The 21296-nt window shown below is 40.8% G+C and overlaps 1 protein-coding gene across 2 annotated transcripts; it reads right to left on the bottom strand.

Moving 5' to 3' along the window:
* Positions 1–1625: 1625 nt before the first annotated feature.
* On the bottom strand, positions 1626–20785 carry prs6b (26S protease regulatory subunit 6B). 2 transcript variants are annotated; one of them, XM_045696142.2, is made up of 10 exons: positions 20549–20575; positions 19861–19959; positions 18117–18303; positions 16001–16147; positions 7202–7405; positions 6863–7030; positions 3059–3135; positions 2749–2917; positions 2305–2360; positions 1626–2096 (listed from the first exon to the last, which is right to left on the bottom strand). In XM_045696142.2, exons 1-10 carry the CDS (start codon positions 20558–20560, stop codon positions 1983–1985), a joined length of 1233 nt encoding a protein of 410 aa, XP_045552098.1. In that variant the 5' UTR covers positions 20561–20575; the 3' UTR covers positions 1626–1982.
* Between the last annotated feature and the right edge of the window lie 511 nt (positions 20786–21296).

The following is a 21296-nucleotide window of genomic DNA, read 5'->3' as shown; positions in this document are numbered from 1 at the left end:
GAGCTGTGAAGGGAACGGCACCTCCATACCTTCAGGCTCTGATCAGGCCCTACACCCAAACAAGGGCACTGCGTTCATCCACCTCTGGCCTGCTGGCCCCCCTACCTCTGAGGAAGCACAGTTCCCGCTCAGCCCAGTCAAAACTGTTCGCTGCTCTGGCACCCCAATGGTGGAACAAGCTCCCTCACGACGCCAGGACAGCGGAGTCAATCACCACCTTCCGGAGACACCTGAAACCCCACCTCTTTAAGGAATACCTAGGATAGGATAAAGTAATCCTTCTAACCCCCCCTTAAAAGATTTAGATGCACTATTGTAAAGTGGTTGTTCCACTGGATATCATAAGGTGAATGCACCAATTTGTAAGTCGCTCTGGATAAGAGCGTCTGCTAAATGACTTAAATGTAAATGTAAAATTTTTGCGCGCTTCCTGCATTTGGAGTAGTGGACTGAACGCGCGAACAAAAAAGGTATTTGGACATAAATGGACTTTATCGAACAAAACAAACATTTATTGTGGAGCTGGGATTCCTGGGAGTGCATTCTGATGAAGATCAAAGGTAAGTAAATATTTCTAATATTATTTCTGAGTTTTATTGACGCCACAAAATGGCAGGTTTGGTTTCGTGTCTGAACGCTGTACTCAGATTATTTCAAAGTGTGCTTTCGCTGCAAAGTTTTTTTGAAATCTGACACAGCGGTTGCATTAATAAGGAGAGGTATCTATAATTCTTTGAATTACTGTTTAATATTTTATCAACGATTATGAGTATTTCTATAAATTGATGTGCTCATTCACCGGAAGTTTTGGGAGGCAAAACATTTCTGAACATTACACGCCAATGTAAAATGGGTTTTTTGGATATAAATATGAACTTTAACAAGCAAAACATACATGTATTGTGTAACATGAAGTCCTATGAGTGCCATCTGATGAAGATCAAAGGTTAGTGCTTAATTTTAGCTGTATTTCTGGTTTTTGTGACGCCTCTCCTTGCTTGGAAAATGGCTGTGTGGTTTTTCTTGTCAAGGTGATGTACTAACAATCTAATGCTATGCTTTCGCCGTAAAGCCTTTTTGAAATCGGACAATGTGGTTAGATTAAGGAGAAGTGTATCTTTAAAATGGGATATAATAGTTGTATGTTTGAGAAATTTGAATTATGAGATTTTGGTTGTTTTGAATTTGGCACCCTGCTATTTCACTGGTCACGTCCCACATACCCAAGAGGTTAATAGTTAATGTCTATCTCCAGAGAGCTTGACTGACTAACAGAAAGTCTTTCTCCCCTTGTGGTGTAAGGCTGAACTTCAACCTGAGGCTGAACTGCTTTGACTCATGGGCAGACACAGAGAGAGAGAGAGAGAGAGAGAGGGAAAGAGGGAGAAGCCGCCATGTCCCCTCTAACGGAGGACCCCGCATCAGTGGTGCCTGCCTGTCTAGACTGACTAGGAACAGAGCGCCAAGAATAGAGGCTCTATGACCAACAGTCAGTTTATCTATCAAATGTATGGCTACCACTGCAGATGACCCTGGGCATGTTATTGTTTGTGTCTTGTTACATCACTAGACTTTAAACCAGTATATTTCAGTCCACATGAACATTAAAGACCAACTGTGCATACTTCTTACATTTTTATGGAAAACTTCTTTAATATTTTTTAGAGTACTGTTTAATCAGTGAGTACATTACAGGTACAAACTCTAGGCCATTATACTAGCTACAGTCAAGTAAAACATACTTAAGAACCTGCAGAGCACAAAGACAGTCCATTCACTATGTATGTGTGTGTGTGTGTTCAAGTTTGGAATCCCAGCCAAGTTGACATTGGGCCTTTAGTAAATTAAGCAAAATTCAGTCCAAGGTCAATGTTAGTCAGTCTGTGAAACCACAAATGGACACAGTAGTAGACAAACACACAAACCACAAAATTGTGTGAATGCCTTTTTCTTTTTTTAGAGAGGGCGGAAGAGGTTACTTTCTATTTGTAGAACTCATGCTCCTGCTCATCCTTCTTGATAACAGTCTTGTAGGCCTTCTCAAAGTCCTTGGCTAGGACGATGTACCTATTTTCACGGACTGCCAGCATGCCAGCCTGAGTGAGAGGAATGAAAGAATTAAAACATTTAAAACAGCGTTTCCAGTTCTCACACCGACAACAGGTGATGTTCAAAGAGAACTAAATATCCTCTGTTACAAGAGTTAGCAAGCGCAATAACTTGCTACTCTTTGACATTGAGTCTTTTGGAGTAGTTTGACCCCCCATGGAAGAATTCCTCCCAACAGCACGGGGTCCCACTCACCTCCTGGCAGATAGAGTTGATGTCTGCTCCGGAGATCTTGTCTGGTCTGGCCACATCTACACACTGGTTAAGGACAACTGCAAACACAAACTCATACGACACTAAACAATGTAGTGTTCGTTCGGTTACTTGCAACCAAAGAAAGGTATGGGAAAGTGCATTAGACTTTACAAAGGCGGGATTCAGTTAGAGTACTAAAGTCATGGTTCATTTGACCTTTAATGAGACTATTGTTCCAGATCAGAGCGGTATTCAAGGAGGTAAATATTTAATGAAAACTTACAAGCACACTCGAACTGGACACAGAATTGGATTTGTGCTCCTGTGCTTTGTTCTGAGGAGGAAAAGATTGCATGATGCTGCTAGTACAATACACACCTGCACCCATTAACACACACACACACGTTATGAGAGACTGCTGTAAGTAGGGCCTAATAAGGATACAGTCCTCCAGGTCCACCTCCTCAGAGAGGTTCATCTTGCTGGTGATGGTGGAGAAGACCAGGCGTTTCTGTCGGCGGTCAGGTAGGGGGAACTCAATCTTTCTGTCCAGACGGCCCGGACGCAGGAGGGCGGGGTCCAGGGTGTCAGCCCTGTTGGTGGCCATGATCACCTGACAAGGGAACAAACAGGTGGGTCAGACATTTAAAAAAAATATATATTCTCAATGTGACACACAAGGTTACAGGTTAGCTGCATTAATGGGACTACAACATACAATAAACCCTGGAGACAGTATGTCACAGAGGCTCACCTTGACGTTGACTGTCTGGTCAAAGCCGTCCATTTGGTTGAGAAGCTCCAGCAGAATCCTCTGCACCTCCCTGTCAGCTGTTTGGGAAGGAGAGAATACAATGACGGATTACCAATGTCAGGGTTCAACCACACCAATAAATGCTTGGTCTTATTTTCAGTCCTAATAATCAATCCCATTCAAAATAATAAAGGCCACAACCAAGTTTGTCTCTATTGTGGATGTGTGAATCTGTTCACCTGGATGCTTTAAACAATGACATTTACTGACATCTTTACAGGTAGTTCTGTTTTGTAGGCAACTTCCGATTCCCAACTCTAACCTGATGTTAACTGCAACTACCCTGTCCTTAAACTTATCCAACTATGGTGGTGGCAGTCAAAACAAATCACTTCGCCACACAAAAATGTGAATGTTATTTATTTCCCCAATGCTCTAGATAAGCGGACGGACCATGGGTCTGTTGTCTCCATCTGGGCCAAGGATAAACCATAGCCTAGCCAACACTCATTGCAACTAGGGGGCCTTTACACAAACATGTTCCACTTGCTTAGTTGAGGCTGATTTGAACATTATTTGATTGAAATATTGCAATGTAAACAGCTAAAAATGTGAGATCCTGGGTTCGCATAGACAGTAGCAAGTCAAATTCAAGGACTTTCAAGTACTTTTTCCAAGCACTAATATTTATTGTTAACCTGTTTGGGATAGGGGGCAGTATTTTCACGGCCGGATAAAAAAACGTACCCGATTTAATCTGGTTATTACTCCTGCCCAGAAACTAGAATATGCATATAATTAGTAACACAGTCTAAAGTTTCGAGAACAATGTCACTGGAGCGCGTGTGCATGTGACGACTCCATGTTTTTCTTTCAGTGTTTGAACGGATACAACGTCTCCCGGTTGGAATATTATCGCTATTTTACGAGAAAGATCACATAAAAATTGATTTTAAACAGCGTTTGACATGCTTCGAAGTACGGTAATGGAATATTTTGACATTTTGTCACGATGCGCGTCACCCTTCGGATAGTGACTTGAACGCACCAACAAAACGGAGCTATTTGGATATAACTATGGATTATTTCGAACCAAAACAACATTGGTTGTTGAAGTAGAAGTCCTGGAAGTGCATTCTGACGAAGAACAGCAAAGGTAATCCAATTTTTCTTATAGTAAATCTGAGTTTGGTGAGTGCCAAACTTGGTGGGTGTCAAAATAGCTAGCCGTGATGGCCAGGCTATGTACTCAGAATATTGCAAAATGTGCTTTCACCGAAAAGCTATTTTAAAAATCGGACACTGCGATTGCATAAAGGAGTTCTGTATCTATAATTCTTAAAATAATTGTTTTTTTGTCAACGTTTATCGTGAGTAATTTAGTAAATTCACCGGAAGTTTTCAGGTGGGTATGCTAGTTCTGAACAAAACATGCTAATGTAAAAAGCTGGTTTTTGATATAAATATGAACTTGATTGAACAAAACATGCATGCATTGTATAACACAATGTCCTAGGAGTGTCATCTGATGAAGATCATCAAAGGTTAGTGCTGCATTTAGCTGTGGTTTTGGTTTTTGTGACATATATGCTAGCTTGAAAAATGGGTGTGGGATTATTTCTGGCTGGGTATTCTCCTGACAATCTAATGTTTTGCTTTCGCTGTAAAGCCTTTTTGAAATCGGACAATGTGGTTAGATAAAGGAGAGTCTTATCTTTCAAATGGTGTAAAATAGTCATACGTTTGAGAAATTGAAATTATAGCATTTGAGGTTTTTCGTATTTCGCGCCTGGCGCTACCATTGGATATTGTTGAGGCGTTTCCATCACTACCTTACAAGCTCTACTCAAAAACATTGTTTCACTACTTATTTATGACATACATAAGTCAGTACTGATGATTTTGTAATATGAGTAGTGATGAGCAGAGTTTTGGGAGATGTCTACTGGTGAACACACATTTCCTATTCGCATTACTACCAACTTCCAGCTTAATGAAAAATTATTTAAAATGTTTACCTCTTTTCTCCCCAATTTCGTGTTTTCCAATTGGTAGTAATTACAGTCTTGTCTCATCGCTGAAACACCGTACGGACTCGGGAGAGGCGAAGGTCGAGAGCCATGCGTCCTCCGAAACACAACCCAACCTAGCCGCACTGCTTCTTGACACAACGCACATCCAACCCGGAAGCCAGCCGCACCAATGTGTCGGAGGAAACACCGTACACCTGGCGACCTGGTCAGCATGCATTGCGCGATGAGACAAGGATATCCCTCCCTAACTCGGACGACGCTGGGCCAATTGTGCGTCTCCCCATGGACCTCCCGGTCACGGCTTGAACCCAGAGTCTCTGGTGGCACAGCTAGCACTGCGATGCAGTGACTTAGACCACTGCGCCACCCGGCAGGCCCTTAATGAATGTTTTTAATTGAGCCTTTGGGATTCTACTAGTTAATAGCTATGAAAAAGCGTCCTGCTTCTGACTAGCAGCTTTAGTGTCGCTGGTCAGGAGAAGGGCGGGTGGGCTGTGTCAGAAAAACGGCTCGTAAACGGCCACTAAAACGGCAGGAGCACGAATGCCACTTGATAAAGCGGAATATCGCGTGCCCCCTGTGAATGAGGTGATTAGAGCTTTTTTTGCCAGAGGTTGTAGCAGAGAAAAAGTCACACAACGTAGAACTGGCACCAGCGCAAGATGCAGCGTTGTGACTTTCCCCCTTCATGTGGCTCTTCAGAGTCGACTTCCCCTTGCTCGCAATGTCAAAGTCTGACACATTTTTTGCGCCTTACATGGTGTCGGTTGGTTGGGTCCAGTGATATAGTGGTATAAAAAGGTGAACAAAAATATAAAAAACGCAATATAAAGTGTTGGTCCCATGTTCCATGAGCTGAAATAAAAGAGCCCAGAAATGTTCCATATGCACAAAAGGCAGGATTTGAATCAATTTTCCTGGAATTTTAGCCATCGACGTGACGGCTGTAGTTCAGTACCTGCCTGGATAATTGGCAGTGTGGATGGAATGAGCAAGCTCCCCTGGCAACCACAGCATGAAACACGTGAGGAAATAAAACTCTGTAGTCTGCCTGGAAATTAAATTGTCAAGACCAATACATAAAAATATTTTCCTAAACACATTTGATCATTATTTGTTCTCCTCTCCTATCAATATATGGTTTTTTTTTAACCTTTTTCTCCCCAATGTTGATCCCCAACGGGCTCGGGAGACGAAGGTCGAGTCATGCGTCCTCCGAAACATAACCCGCCAAACTGCGCTTCTTAACACCTGCGCGCTTAACCCAGCTGCACCAATGTGTCAGAGGATCCACCGTTCAACTGACGACCGCGGTCAGCCTGCAGGAGCCCAGCCCGCCACAAGGAGTCACTAGAGCGCGATGAGACAAGTAAAGCCCCCCGCGAAACCCTCCCCTAACACAGACAATGCTGGAACAATTGTGCGCAGCCCTATGGGACTCCCGATCACGGGCGGTTGTGCGCTACTCAGAAGGCCCTCTCCTCTCATTTTCATTCAAGTACCAACTTGACAAAAACGTCAGAGTCAAGGTATTCCAGTACTTGAATTTCAGAGTGCCAAATTCAAGTACTTTAAGCACCTTGAGAACCCTGAAGAACACAGGTAGAGACATTTGATATCAGTAAATCCCAATCTGTAAATCTGCTCTATTTTGCTTGTCTTATTGGATTTGGTTGCTATGTTCAATGCTAGTGATTAGCCAATGACCAGTCCATTCCATAGCCTATTCTGAAGTGCAGCTGATTCTAAAAAGGTACACAATGGCTCATACCTCCAGTCTGTGCGTCAAAACGCTTGGTAGCAATGGCATCGATCTCATCAATGAAGATGATGGCGGGGGCGTTTTCCTTGGCCAGCCGGAAGACATCACGCACCATGCGGGGGCCCTCACCTAGGTACTTCTGCACAAACTCTGAGCCTACCACACGGATGAAGGCCGCTGAGAGAGAGAAAGCGACAGAGAAAGAGACCAAGATATCAAATGAAATTTATTGGTCAATAACCAAATACTGATATGGTAACATGACAATTATTTGCTACAAAAAAAATGACAACATAGCCTAATCATGTTAGCACCAGTGCATCCTATAGATAATGGTGAACGGCCTACCTGTAGTGTGGTGAGCCACAGCCTTGGCCAGCATGGTCTTCCCACAGCCAGGAGGCCCATACATCAGAACCCCCCTGGGCGGGTCAATGCCAATCTGTTTGTAGAGTTCAAAGTGTGTGAGTGGAAGCTCCACTGCTTCCCTCACTTCCTGCTTCTGGATATCCATCCCTCCGATGTCAGCATACATCACATCTGGCTTTTGGTCTGCAAGGAGAGATACAGGAAAATAATGCATATAACATAACAGAGTAGAGGAGCTGCACTACAAGTGATAAGGTATCAATGAGTGGAATATGCATGTAAGCACGCATGAATGCATGTTTGTTCCACTCACAACTGTGCAATATGTATGGGTCAAAGACGTGTAGATTTGGTGTCCAAAAGCCATTCATTTAACATAAAAATATACTGCTCAAAAAAATAAAGGGAACACTTAAACACATCCTAGATCTGAATGAAAGAAATAATCTTATTAAATACTTTTTTCTTTACATAGTTGAATGTGCTGACAACAAAATCACTCAAAAATAATCAATGGAAATCCAATTTAATAACCCATGGACGTCTGGATTTGGAGTCACACTCAAAATTAAAGTGGAAAACCACACTACAGGCTGATCCAACTTTGATGTAATGTCCTTAAAACAAGTCAAAATAAGGCTCAGTAGTGTGTGTGTGGCCTCCACGTGCCTGTATGACCTCCCTACAATGCCTGGGCATGCTCCTGATGAGGTGGCGGATGGTCTCCTGAGGGATCTCCTCCCAGACCTGGACTAAAGCATCCGCCAACTCCTGGACAGTCTGTGGTGCAACGTGGCGTTGGTGGATGGAGCGAGACATGATGTCCCAGATGTGCTCAATTGGATTCAGGTCTGGGGAACGGGCGGGCCAGTCCATAGCATCAATGCCTTCCTCTTGCAGGAACTGCTGACACACGAGGTCTAGCATTGTCTTGCATTAGGAGGAACCCAGGGCCAACCGCACCAGCATATGGTCTCACAAGGGGTCTGAGGATCTCATCTCGGTACCTAATGGCAGTCAGGCTACCTCTGGCGAGCACATGGAGGGCTGTGCGGCCCCCCAAAGAAATGCCACCCCACACCATGACTGACCCACCGCCAAACCGTTCATGCTGGAGGATGTTGCAGGCAGCAGAACGTTCTCCACGGCGTCTCCAGACTCTGTCACATGTGCTCAGTGTGAACCTGCTTCATCTGTGAAGAGCACAGGGCGCCAGTGGCGAATTTGACAATCTTGGGGTTCTCTGGCAAATGCCAAACGTCCTGCATGGTGTTGGGCTGTAAGCACAACCCCCACCTGTGGACGTCGGGCCCTCATACCACCCTCATGGAGTCTGTTTCTGACCGTTTGAGCAGACACATGCACATTTGTGGCCTGCTGGAGGTCATTTTGCAGGGCTCTGGCAGTGCTTCTCCTGCTCCTCCTTGCACAAAGGCGGAGGTAGCGGTCCTGCTGCTGGGTTGTTGCCCTCCTACGGCCTCCTCCACGTCTCCTGATGTACTGGCCTGTCTCCTGGTAGCGCCTCCATGCTCTGGACACTACGCTGACAGACACAGCAGACCTTCTTGCCACAGCTCGCATTGATGTGCCATCCTGGATGAGCTGCACTACCTGAGCCACTTGTGTGGGTTGTAGACTCCGTCTCATGCTACCACTAGAGTGAAAGCACCGCCAGCATTCAAAAGTGACCAAAACATCAGCCAGGAAGCATAGGAACTGAGAAGTGCCCACCTGCAGAACCACTCCTTTATTGGGGGTGTCTTGCTAATTGCCTATAATTTCCACCTGTTGTCTATTCCATTTGCACAACAGCATGTGAAATTTATTGTCAATCAGTGTTGCTTCCTAAGTGGACAGTTTGATTTCACAGAAGTGTGATTGACTTGGAGTTACATTGTGTTAAGTGTTCCCTTTATTTTTTTGAGCAGTGTATATGGATCAATATAATATTAAATCACTCTTACCCTTCTTTTGATCCAGAAATATTTGTGTTGCAAACTTTTACATTAACCTGTTATGGCTAGGGGGCAGTATTTTCACAGCCGGATAAAAAAACGTACCCGATTTAATCTGATTATTACTCCTGCCCAGAAACTAGAATATGCATATAATTGTTTGATTTGGATAGAAAACACCCTAAAGTTTCTAAAACTGTTTGAATGGTGTCTGTGAGTATAACAGAACTCATTTGGCAGGCCAAAACCTGAGAAGATTCCATGCAGGAAGTGGCCTGTCTGACAATTTCTTGCCCTTCTTGATTATCTCTATCCATTACAGAGGATCTCTGCTGTTACGTGACACTTCCTACGGCTCCCATGGGCTCTCAGAAGGCGGCAAAAAGCTGAATCGTGGCTTTGCAGGCTCTGGTTGAAAAAAAGTAGCACGTTTGGGTAGTGGCTGGTTACAGTACTGTGAGACTCAGGCTCGTGCCCGCGTCGACAGAATGCTTTGTTTTCTTTCGTCTGTTTACCTAAACGCAGATTCCCGGTCGGAATATTATCGCTTTTTACGAGAAAAATGGCTTCGAAGTACGGTAATGGAATATTTAGAAATCTTTTGTCACGAATTGCGCCATGCTCGTGACCCTTATTTACACTTCGGATAGTGTCTTGAACGCACGAACAAAACACCACTATTTGGATATAACGATGGATTATTTTGGACCAAACCAACATTTGTTATTGAAGTAGAAGTCCTGGGAGTGCATTCTGACAAAGACAACAAAGGTAATCAAACTTTTGTAATAGTAAATCGGAGTTTGGTCAGGGCTAAACTTGGTCGGTGTCTAAATGGCTAGCCGTGATGGCAGGGCTATGTACTTAGAATATTGCAAAATGTGCTTTCACCAAAAAGCCATTTTAAAATCGGACATATCGAGTGCATGGAGGAGTTCTGCATCTATAATTCTTAAAATAATTGATGTTTTTTGTGAACGTTTATCGTGAGTAATTTAGTAAATTCACCGGATGTTTGCGGGGGGAATGCTAGTTCTGAACGTCACATGCTAATGTAAAAAAGCTGGTTTTTGATATAAATATGAACTTGATTGAACAAAACATGCATGCATTGTATAACATAATGTCCTAGGGTTGTCATCTGATGAAGATCATCAAAGGTTAGTGCTGCATTTAGCTGTGGTTTTGTTTTTTGTGACATTATATGCTAGCTTGAAAAATGGGTGTCTGATAATTTCTGGCTGGGTACTCTGCTGACATAATCTAATGTTTTGCTTTCGCTGTAAACCTTTTTGAAATCGGACAGTGTGGTTAGATTAACGAGAGTCTTGTCTTTAAAATGCTGTAAAATAATCATATGTTTGAAAAATGGAAGTTTTCGGATTTTAGAGGAGTTTGTATTTCGCGCCACGCCCATCATTGGATATTGGAGCAGGTGTTCCGCTAGCGGAACGTCTAGATGTAATTAAGGTAGTTATTGAGCTCTAAAATGTCCTTCAGTGTAACTGTCCGGGTTAAAATTTGAATGATAAGTGTTTTTAAAATGTAGAAATTCATCCTAAAAATAGAAATGAACACCCATGGCATAATTGTGTTAGTGTTTGCAACAATATATAGAATAATGGGCGACAATACTGTATCTCAAAAAATATTTTAAAACGAGAATAACTTTTGTCCGGACTTTTGCACTTCATCAATGTCATTTATTAGAACAAAGGCAAAAAGCCATTTTAAAGCGTATAACATGATGGTAATCGTGTGACATCACAAAGAAGACCCTCTATCAATGTGATGAGGTGAGTAAATCTGAATTATTTTATGATTTCACCTTTTCACCCTCTAGTAACCTTTGTAACAAAAACACATGCCCTTCAGTACAACACAGAAAACTTACTTTTAATGTTATATTATAAAATGCTATATTAAATATGAAAAGTAAGGATAATCTTTTGGAGGTCAAGATCATTACTTTATATAGGTTGCCAAAGAACTGCCTGTTAAATATGTTTATGTATGAAATCTGTCCTTCAGTATCAAGCTTTTGGTCCTTCAGCACAACAGAAGTATCATGTTATATCACTCGTTATGCTGAATGACAGTAGCTTTGTTATCCCATGTTTTCACTAGTTTACAACATTTAATTATGCAATTCATATTTACTTGTATGAATACTGAATATAATTTTAAACAGTTGTATGGCATTTTAAGGTATTTCAAGGCACATTATCTTTATACTGTAGATGCCGTTATCTAATAAGGAGAGTGCTGCACAGCACAGACAAAAGATTAACGCAGATCCAGAAAGACTAGCAAGAAGAAAAGCAAGGTATTGTTTTCATGCTATCGTCAGCAACAGAATACGATATAAAGCTGGGTGGATAACACTTAACATTAAGTTGCACTATTACACTGTAGTTAACCTCTCTGGGCTAGGTGGGACGAAATCGTCCCACCTACACAACAGCCAGTGTAATCCCGTGGCGCGATTTTCAAATACCTTAGAAATGCGTCCGGATGAAAGGCGTGCCCAAATTAAACTGCCTGCTACTCAGACTCAGATGGTAGGATATGCATATTATTAGTAGATTTGGATAGAAAACACTCTGAAGTTTATAAAACTGTTTGAATGATGTCTGTGAGTATAACAGAACTCATATGGCAGGCAAAACCCTGAGAAAAATCCAACCAGGAAGTGGGAAATCTGAGGCTGTAGTTTTTTCAAGTGATTGCCTATCTAACAGTGACTTTGGGTTCATTTTGCACTTCCTAAGGCTTCCACTAGATGTCAACAGTCTTTAGAAAGTTGTTTGAGGCTTCTATGGTGAACAGAGAGCAACAGAGGAAGTTGGAAGTTGCTGACTCAGGAAAGGCGCACGTTCAATGGCGCACGTTCACGTGAGAGGTAGCTGTGTTCCATTACATTTTTCAAGACATTGGAATCGTCCGGTTGGAATATTATTGAAGTTTTATGTTAAAAAGGCCCTAAAGATTGATGCTATACATCGTTTGACATGTTTCTATGAACATAAATAACTTTTTTTGACTTTTCGTTGTGAAATTTCAGCGCGCTTCCTACATTTGGAGTAGCTTACTGAACGCGCAAACAACAAGGAGGTATTTGGACATAAATTATGGACTTTATCGAACAAAACATTTATTGTGGACCTAGGATTCCATTCTGATGAAGATCAAAGGTAAGTGAATATTTATAATGCTATTTATGATTTTAGATGACTCCAAAATGGCAGGTATCTGTATTGCCTGCTGTTGTTTTCTGAGCGCCGTACTCAGATTATTGCAAAGTGTGCTTTCCCCGTGAAGCTTTTTTGAAATGTCACAGCGGTTGCATTAAGGAGATGTTTATCTATAATTCTTTGAATAACAGTTTAATATTTTGTCAACGTTTATGATGAGTATTTCTATAAATTGATGTGCTCATTCACCGGAAGTTTTTTAAGGAAAAACATTTCTGAACATTACGGGCCAATGTAAAAATTGGGTTTTTGGATATAAATATGTACTTTATCGAGCAAAACATACATGTATTGTGTAACATGAAGTCCTATGAGTGCCATCTGATGAAGATCATCAAAGGTTAGTGCTTAATTTTAGCTGTATTTCAGTTTTTTGTGACGCCTCTTCTTGCTTGGAAAATGGCTGTGTGGCTTTTCTTGTTTAGGTGGTGTCCTAACATAATCTAATGTGTTGCTTTCGCCGTAAAGCCTTTTTGAAATCGGACAATGTGGTTGGATTAACAAGAGTCTTATCTATAAAATGGTGTATAATACTTGTATGTGTGAGAAATTTGAATTATGAGATTTTGGTTGTTTTGAATTTGCCGCCCTGCTATTTCACTGGCTGTTGAATAGTGTGTCCCGCAGGTGGGACGGTCACGTCCCACATACCCAAGAGAGGTTAATAAGGTATAACTGATGGATTAAATTAGTTAACCTCTTACATCTAGACGTTCCGCTAGCGGAACACCTGCTCCAATATCCAATGATAGGCGTGGCGCGAATTACAAATTCCTCAAAAATCCAAAAACTTCAATTTTTCAAACATATGACTATTTTACACCATTTTAAAGACAAGACTCTCCTTTATCTAACCACACTGTCCGATTTCAAAAAGGCTTTACAGCGAAAGCAAAACATTAGATTTTGTCAGCAGAGTACCCAGCCAGAAATAATCACACACCCATTTTTCAAGCTAGCATATAATGTCACAAAAAACAAAACCACAGCTAAATGCAGCACTAACCTTTGATGATCATCAGACGACAATCCTAGGACATTATGTTATACAATACATGCATGTTTTGTTCAATCAAGTTCATATTTATATCAAAAACCAGCTTTTTACATTAGCATGTGACGTTCAGAACTAGCATTCCCACTGAACACTTCCGGCGAATTTACTAAATTACTCACGATAAACGTTCACAAAAAACATAACAATTATTGATACAGAACTCCTTTATGCAATCGCGGTGTCCGATTTTAAAATAGCTTTTCGGTGAAAGCACATTTCGCAATATTCTGAGTAGATAGCTCGCCATCACAGGCTAGCTATTTTGACACCCACCAAGTTTGACCCTCACCAAACTCAGATTTACTATAAGAAAAATTGGATTACCTTTGCTGTTCTTCGTCAGAATGCACTCCCAGGACTTCTACTTCAATAACAAATGTTGGTTTGGTTCAAAATAATCCATAGTTATATCCAAATAGCAGCGTTTTGTTCGTGCGTTCAAGACACTATCCAAGGGTTCGTGACAAAACAAATTCTAAATATTCCATTACCGTACTTCGAAGCATGTCAACCGCTGTTTAAAATCAATTTTTATGCTATTTTTCTCGTAAAAAAACGATAATATTCCGACCGGGAGTTGTTGTTTTCGTTCAAAGACGAAAGAATAAAAACATGGGGTCGCCTCTGGCACGCGCCTCCAGTCTCTGTTCTCTGATCGACCACTATCTAAATGCGCTAGTGTTTTTCAGCCAGGGCCTGCAAAGCCACCCTTCAGCTTTTTGCCGCCTTCTGAGAGCCATAGGAAGTGTCACGTTACAGCAGAGATCCCCTGTTTTGGTTAGAGATGATCAAGAAGGCCAAGAAATGGTCAGACAGGGTACTTCCTGTACAGAATCTTCTCAGGTTTTGGCCTGCCAAATTAGTTCTGTTATACTCACAGACACCATTCAAACAGTTTTAGAAACTTTGGAGTGTTTTCTATCCAAAGCTAATAATTATATGCATATTCTAGTTTCTGGGCAGGAGTAATAAATAGATTAAATCGGGTACGTTTTTTATCCGGCCGTGAAAATACTGCCCCCTATCCATAACAGGTTAATATAATATTACACACACACAAATTATGGATAAAAAATGTATTATGAACTATTAGTTATAAGCTGCTTCACATTTGGGTCACTTTATGAAAAATCGGGACTGTACAAGTATGAATTGAAGTAGTTTGATGGCCCATTTTATGTAGCCATGTGTGTAGGTATCTTGAAATTGCATTTATGTACCTGCATTGAAGAGAAATTTACCAGTTATAGTGTAACAATGCATAATTAAAACATTAACTATCATGTAATAATGCAAACTAACGCAATGTAAAGTGTTGCCGCAGGCTGAAATTATAGTAAAGTGATTATTATTAACATTATCAATGAAATAGTAACAAAACATGTTTGAGAAAGGGAGGGGGAGTTGATTTAACTTTTAAACTTTGATCAAGTGTTATCATTGTATAGCCTACTATTAGACTACTAATAACATTTAATGGATGCGAATCTTATTCTGTGTCAGTGTCATAACTATTACATTTTTGTTTTTCAGCTATCAGAGAAGGATGTCAATCCTAATCATCCACCAATCCATACGACACAATCTGATGCTCAAAAAAAGAGGGGAAAAATTGAGGTTAAATTTTAAGCAAAACAATTTTTTGCAATGTTTTCAAATTAATGCTTTGTTTGAAATATTCAATACTGATTTAATCCTACATGAATTAAACTGTACCTCATGTGTCAATTAAACTATGTTGCATAGTAAAACCCATGTTCTTTATGTGTGTGGCGTATGGGTCATTTCTCTCTCTCTAGTATGGAAGCGATCTAAGTTCAGCTAGCCTGCACATTTTAAACATCTTATCCTGTCTTTTTACGCAGTTTTATAACTTAAAAAATTGCTGAAGGAATCACATTTAATCAATATTTGTGGGCCGTAGCGATGTGTTCAGGGTAACAAAATATTGTCATACAGTCTAACACCAGTATTTTATATTAAAATACAATAACTTTGTTTTGTTGACTCAGAAAGAAAAACAAATCTCAAAGGATGAAGTGAAAGATATTTTCATAGATTTTTGCATTTTTTCCAGTGTAAGGCAGTACGTTTTTGTAAAAACAAAACAAAAATACAATTTCAGTTGTACCCGTGACAAATCAAATGTGGTACACAAAATAAAATGTCATTTTTCTGGGTAGTTATATTTCTGCCAGTCTAAGCAGAAATGTTGTGATATAAAAAAAAAATAAAAAAAATGCCAATTTTTCATAAACACTTAGTGTTATTCTGAAAGACATTTTACTTGGGTACAGTCATATGAATCACAATAAAAATGAATTATAAAGTTATATTGAAAAATAAAGCTTATAAGGGCATAGGTGACATGCCAATCAACATACAAAAGCCTTTTAGGGAATTGTAATTGATGTTTTATTTTTTTGCTACTTTGATGAAAACCTTTTACGTCTTTGACCCATATTACAAAAGGGATATGTATACCAGGGGGTAAAATAGTGTGTATGTGTACCTGATGTGAGCATCATGATGCTGCTGTCAGCCTCTGGGGGGAGCACGTCCACCAGGGCATTGCTGTGCTTGTGCAGGGCCACCGACGCATTGGGTTTCAGCAGCTCTCTGTCGATGGTGCTTAGGATACGCACATAGTAGTTTGAGCCTGAGTCACGGAGAAAAGAGGGTGGACAGAGAAGGGGGTGGACAGAGAAGGGGGTGGACAGAGAAGGGGGTGGACAGAGAAGGGGGTGGACAGAGAAGGGGGTGGACAGAGAAGGGGGTGGACAGCGAGAGAAGCAGAGAAAGAGGGTGGCACAGGGAAAGAGAGGGAAATGTCATTAGTGAATATTAGAGCCAAATGTTCAGCATCACAGTAAGAATGAGGCATTGGTGTTACTGTGCAAAATATGGGTGCTTATGGGTGTGTGGCTATTAGAGAATGACCGATAGATTTTTTAGGGGTCTAAGTTGTCCGATATTTTAGGCAGATGAACAATATAACATTTCCCAAAGACAGCCATGTATGCAATAACTCAATTTTAAAACCGAACAATACATTTGACTTAGTTATTACCAAACTAAATAACAATGGTCATTTTATTTGAATGGTAAATATTTTGATAAACTGGGTAAATGAAGATGTCATAGGCATACTCACAATACAGGTGAATCCATATTCAATAGAAGTGTGTGCATGCATTGAGTTATTGAGCTTGTTTTGGCTGATCAATGGAGTCTATGGCGCTACAGACTACAATCTGTTAGCCCTTCATTTTGGACTAACAGTATATTAGCCAACTGATCAACAACATTTGCACAGAAGCATCACTCCAGCATGTCACGCCTGTATGGAATGAAATCATATAGGCACTGCTGTTAGTTTGAGAATATAAAATATCTATTTAACACAAATGAGTCCAACATAATGTTATGATTTGTGAACACGGATGTTTACGAAACTAGTATTTTATGTCATTTCCCGGGATCGTGAGAAAATATTCTCTCTAAACAACTCAGCTGCAAGGACAAAATTCGAAACAACTCAATTGGCTATTCCAGCCATCTGTCAAGAAATGGGCGGGTTATAACTTGATCCTACATCTACATTTGGATAGAGCAAGGCTGCAACTTCGCTCCCTTTCACATCTCTCCATCGCTCATATCGCTTGCTGCTGTTTACTGCTACTACGATAAATACAATGAACAAAAATATAAAATGCAACATGTAAAGTGTTGGTCCCATGTTTCATGAGATGAAATAAAAGATCCCAGAAATTTTCCATATGCACAAAAAGTTCTCAAATGTATGCACAAATTTGTTTATATCCCTGTTGAGCATTTATCTTTTGCCAAGATAAATCCATCTACCTGACAGGTGTGGCATAACAAGAAGCTGATTAAACAGCATGATCATTACACAGGTTCACCTTGTGCTGGGGACAATAAAAAGCCACTAAAATGTGCAGTTTTGTCACAACAGAATGTCACAGATGTCTCAAGTTTTGAGGGAGCGGGCAAATGGCATGCTGACTGCAGGAATGTCCACAAGAGCTGTTTCCAGATAATTTAATGTTAATTTCTCAACCATAAGCCACATTGAATGGCATTTTTGGAGAATTTGGCAGTATGTCCAACCGGCGTCACAACCACAGACCCCGTGTAACCACGCCAGCCTAGGACCTCCACATCCAGCTTCTTCACCTGCGGGAATGTCTGAGACCAGCCAACCGGATAGCTGATGAAACTGTGGGCTTACACAACCAAAGAATTTCTGCACAAACTGTCAACTAACCGTCTAAGGGAAGCGCATCTGCAATTTTGGTCACTGTGTCAATTCATCAGTTTCTCAATACTGCACCTTTCTGTTGGAGAATAAGCTAGCTTCCCGCTGCTCCTGCTGATTTTCCCAGCTAGACATTCATCGGCATTGTGCAGTGCTCCTTGCTCAGGCAGTGAATGGCGGCTGGCATAGCAGCAGTATTGCTAGGCAGAGAAGGGCCGCTATACTAGAAAAGGGCCAATAATCGGACCGAAATCGGCTCGGAGTCAAGTCTCCAGTCTCTGGATCCAACAACCAGAGGCTTACCTACACAATCTATGTGAGGACAGACAAAAGTATAAAAATACTGTACCTGTGGTGGAGCCCACGATGGCTGTGTTTTGGTCCACAGCTTCCAGGAACTGGCCAATGACCAGGGGGATACTCTGTATCCTCTTCACCTCCTCCTGGGCGTGGAGGAACTCCTTCTTCAGGTTCTTCTGTTCATCTTTGATGTACTCCTCCTGCACCTCTAGAAACTCCAGCTCCTGCTGCAGCTTCTACAATAGTAAAAGGGAGATTGGGAATGGTGTCATGGAGAATGAATGTTTATTGATGAATCATGGTGATCATATTACTCTAGTGCTAGCCTCTCTACAATGGCTTACTGTTAAGGCTAGGGCTTATTTCAAGGTTTTACTGCTAACCTACAAAGCATTACATGGGCTTGCTCCTACCCATCTTCCAGATTTGGCCATTTTTTTTTATTCTTTAAACTCTGTCAAATCATTGCTAGACAACAGGTTTCAGGTCTTGCCATATATTTAAGTCAAAACTCGGCCACTCAGGAACATTCTTCTCGGTAAGCAACTCCAGTGTAGATTTGGCCTTGTGTTTTAGGTTATTGTCCTGCTGAAAGGTGAATTCATCTCCCAGTGTCTGGTGGAAAATAGATTGAACCAGGTTTTCCTCTAGGATTTTGCCTGTGCTTAGCTTCATTATGTTTCTTTTTTTGTCCTGAAACATCCCCAGTCCTTCACGATTACATAAATACCCATAAAATGATGCAGCCACTACTATACTTGAAAATACAGAGTGGTACTGTGTTGTATTTGCCCCAAACACAACACTTTGTATTCAGGAAAAAGTTAATTGATTTGCCACATTTTTGCAGTATTACTTCAGTGCCTTGTTGTAAACAGGATGCTGCTTTGGAATATTGTTATTATGTACAGGCTCTCGTTTTCGCTCTGTCAATTAGGCTAGTATTGTGGAGTAATAAGACCATTGTTGATTCATCCTCAGTTCTCCTATCACAGCCATTAAACTCTGAAACTGTTTTAATGTCACCATTGGCCTCATGGTGAAATCGCTGAGCTGTTTCCTTCCTCCCCGACAACTGAGTTAGGAAGGAAGCCTGTAACTTCGTAGTCGCTCTGTGTATTGATGCACCATCAAAAGTGTAATTAATAACTTCACCATGCTCAAAGGGGTATTCAATGTCCGTTTAAAAAAATATATATCTACCAATATGTGCCCTTCTGTGCGAGGCATTGTAAATCCTCCCTGGTCTTTGTGGTTGAATCTGTGTTTGAAATTCACTGCTCAACTGAGGGACCTTACAGATAATTGTGTGTGGCGTACAGAGATGAGGTAGTCATTCAGAATTCATGTTAAACACTTATTGCACAGAGTGAGTCCATGCAACTTATGTAACTGGTTATGCACATTTTTACTTCAGAGCTTATTTATGCTTGCCATACAAAGGGGTTGAATACGTGACTCAATACATTTCGGCTTTTCATTTTTAATTAATTTGTTTAAAAAAATAGAAAAATATAATTCCACTTTGACATTATGAGGTATTGGGTGTAGGCCAGAGACCCCCAAAAATCTCGATTTAATCAATTTTAAATTCAGGGAGTAACAACAAACTGTGGAAATAGTCAAGGGGTGTGAATACTTTCTCTAGGCACCGCAACTAATTAACATCTTTACTGTGATTGAAGAAATCACAGAATGGGCCAGTATGATTTAAATTGCTTTTCTTGTGGTGCTGACAGAAATAGTTCTCAACAGTCAAGCACAGACACACAGAAGCTGTTCCCAGTACAGACCTTGTATCTGCTGTAAAGGTCTTCAAGATCTTCTGGTTCTGGGGCCAGGAAAGAAAGCCCCGTATGGGGTCGTGAGTTCAGCATGGCAGGCACTTCGTCCTGTGTAGACACAAGACAATACAAACATTTACACAAATTCTACGTTGAGAGCATACCCCCAAATCTGTGAAAACTCTGTAGCTAATGTTAACTACTAACGTTTGCTAACTGTTTGTTGTGTTGCTAGCTAGCTTGTTAATTTACTTGCCTAATGCTGGGTGAGTGATGACCGACAAAAAATGTGAGAGACGCGAATTGGAAGACATTTCAATCCACGAGATTGTTTCAGTGCTATTCCGTAACGGATAAGTACGTTACTGCGGTAGGTAGCTGACTTCTTCTGTCTTGGCTAATAATTAATAAGACATTCAACATTAGGCTCAGTCATATGCAATCTAATTTATCGCGCTAGCTACTTAGCTAGCTCGCTAACGTTACATTCAGTTGTTTTCTGACTTGTTAATAACTAACTTCGCTATCTAACCTTACCCGCCGGCCGTTGACTTGTTATTTTGTTTACGTTGTAGCTTGAAGCTTACCAATACTACCCCCACAACATAAATAGCTACGTAGCCACACCAAAATACAAACGTTTAGCTAACTAGCTAAAATTGCCTAGCTTGCCAGTTGAGATAGCATGTTAGCTTACATGACAGAGCATTTACAGTGCCGTGAATGAATTGGCACATTTAGTTGGATGACGTACGATTTAAATGTATGCAAAGAACACTTTAGATTAAAGATAGTACGTTTTAAGTTGTCTATACTTTTTAAAGCTTTGTATAATCAAAAACAACGGTGAAACGGCGTGAAAATGTACACCGTCAAAATGAATCATACCTGAATTTTTTCAACAGTTACTCCAATGTCCTCCATGTTGAATTCCTTATCATGTGACGTGCTACGTAAGGACCCAAGCGACATTTGTGTGATTCATGGGTAATGAAGTTTCTGTGGACAAGTGTTATCAACAAATGCAAATGAATTGAGAGATTGCTCCAAAAATGAAATGTTGTGTTCTTCTGAGTAATTTGTTTTCTAAACCTTGCCTCCATCTGATATAGTATGCAAGCACCCTCACATCACTATGAATAAGATGAATACTGATGATAGATATGATGGATAGCAGGTGAATGACAGCTCACACTCTCTTTAGCAGAATACTAGTTTTATGTACAGAACAGTTTGGCAAAGTATGTTGACAGTGACGTGCAATAGGTTAGGTGTGGTTTGTGGATTTCCTGCCAGTTAGTTGGTGGCTATAATAGGCTGTATGACTCTACTGCTGCTACATCTTTCCTCTGTTGCATAGTTTTTTTTTTTTTTTTTTGTCTTGTATTTCAAGTCTGTTCACAGATTAAAAAAACATGCTTCATACCAAATCTATCACAATAACA

This window comes from Salmo salar, chromosome 02 (genome assembly GCF_965601325.2).
Source record: "Salmo salar chromosome 02, fSalSal1, whole genome shotgun sequence".
Taxonomy (NCBI): domain Eukaryota; kingdom Metazoa; phylum Chordata; class Actinopteri; order Salmoniformes; family Salmonidae; genus Salmo; species Salmo salar.
Note: the sequence above shows the minus strand (reverse complement) of the source record. Positions and strands in the feature narration are given on the sequence as shown.

Coding starts and splice junctions, on each gene's coding strand:
- prs6b (XM_045696142.2), bottom strand. Junction 16,148..18,116: donor CATCGTGGGCTCCACCACAG/GTACAGTATTTT, acceptor TCCGTGACTCAG/GCTCAAACTACTATGTGCGT. Junction 7,031..7,201: donor TGTGGCTCACCACACTACAG/GTAGGCCGTTCA, acceptor TCTCTCTCTCAG/CGGCCTTCATCCGTGTGGTA.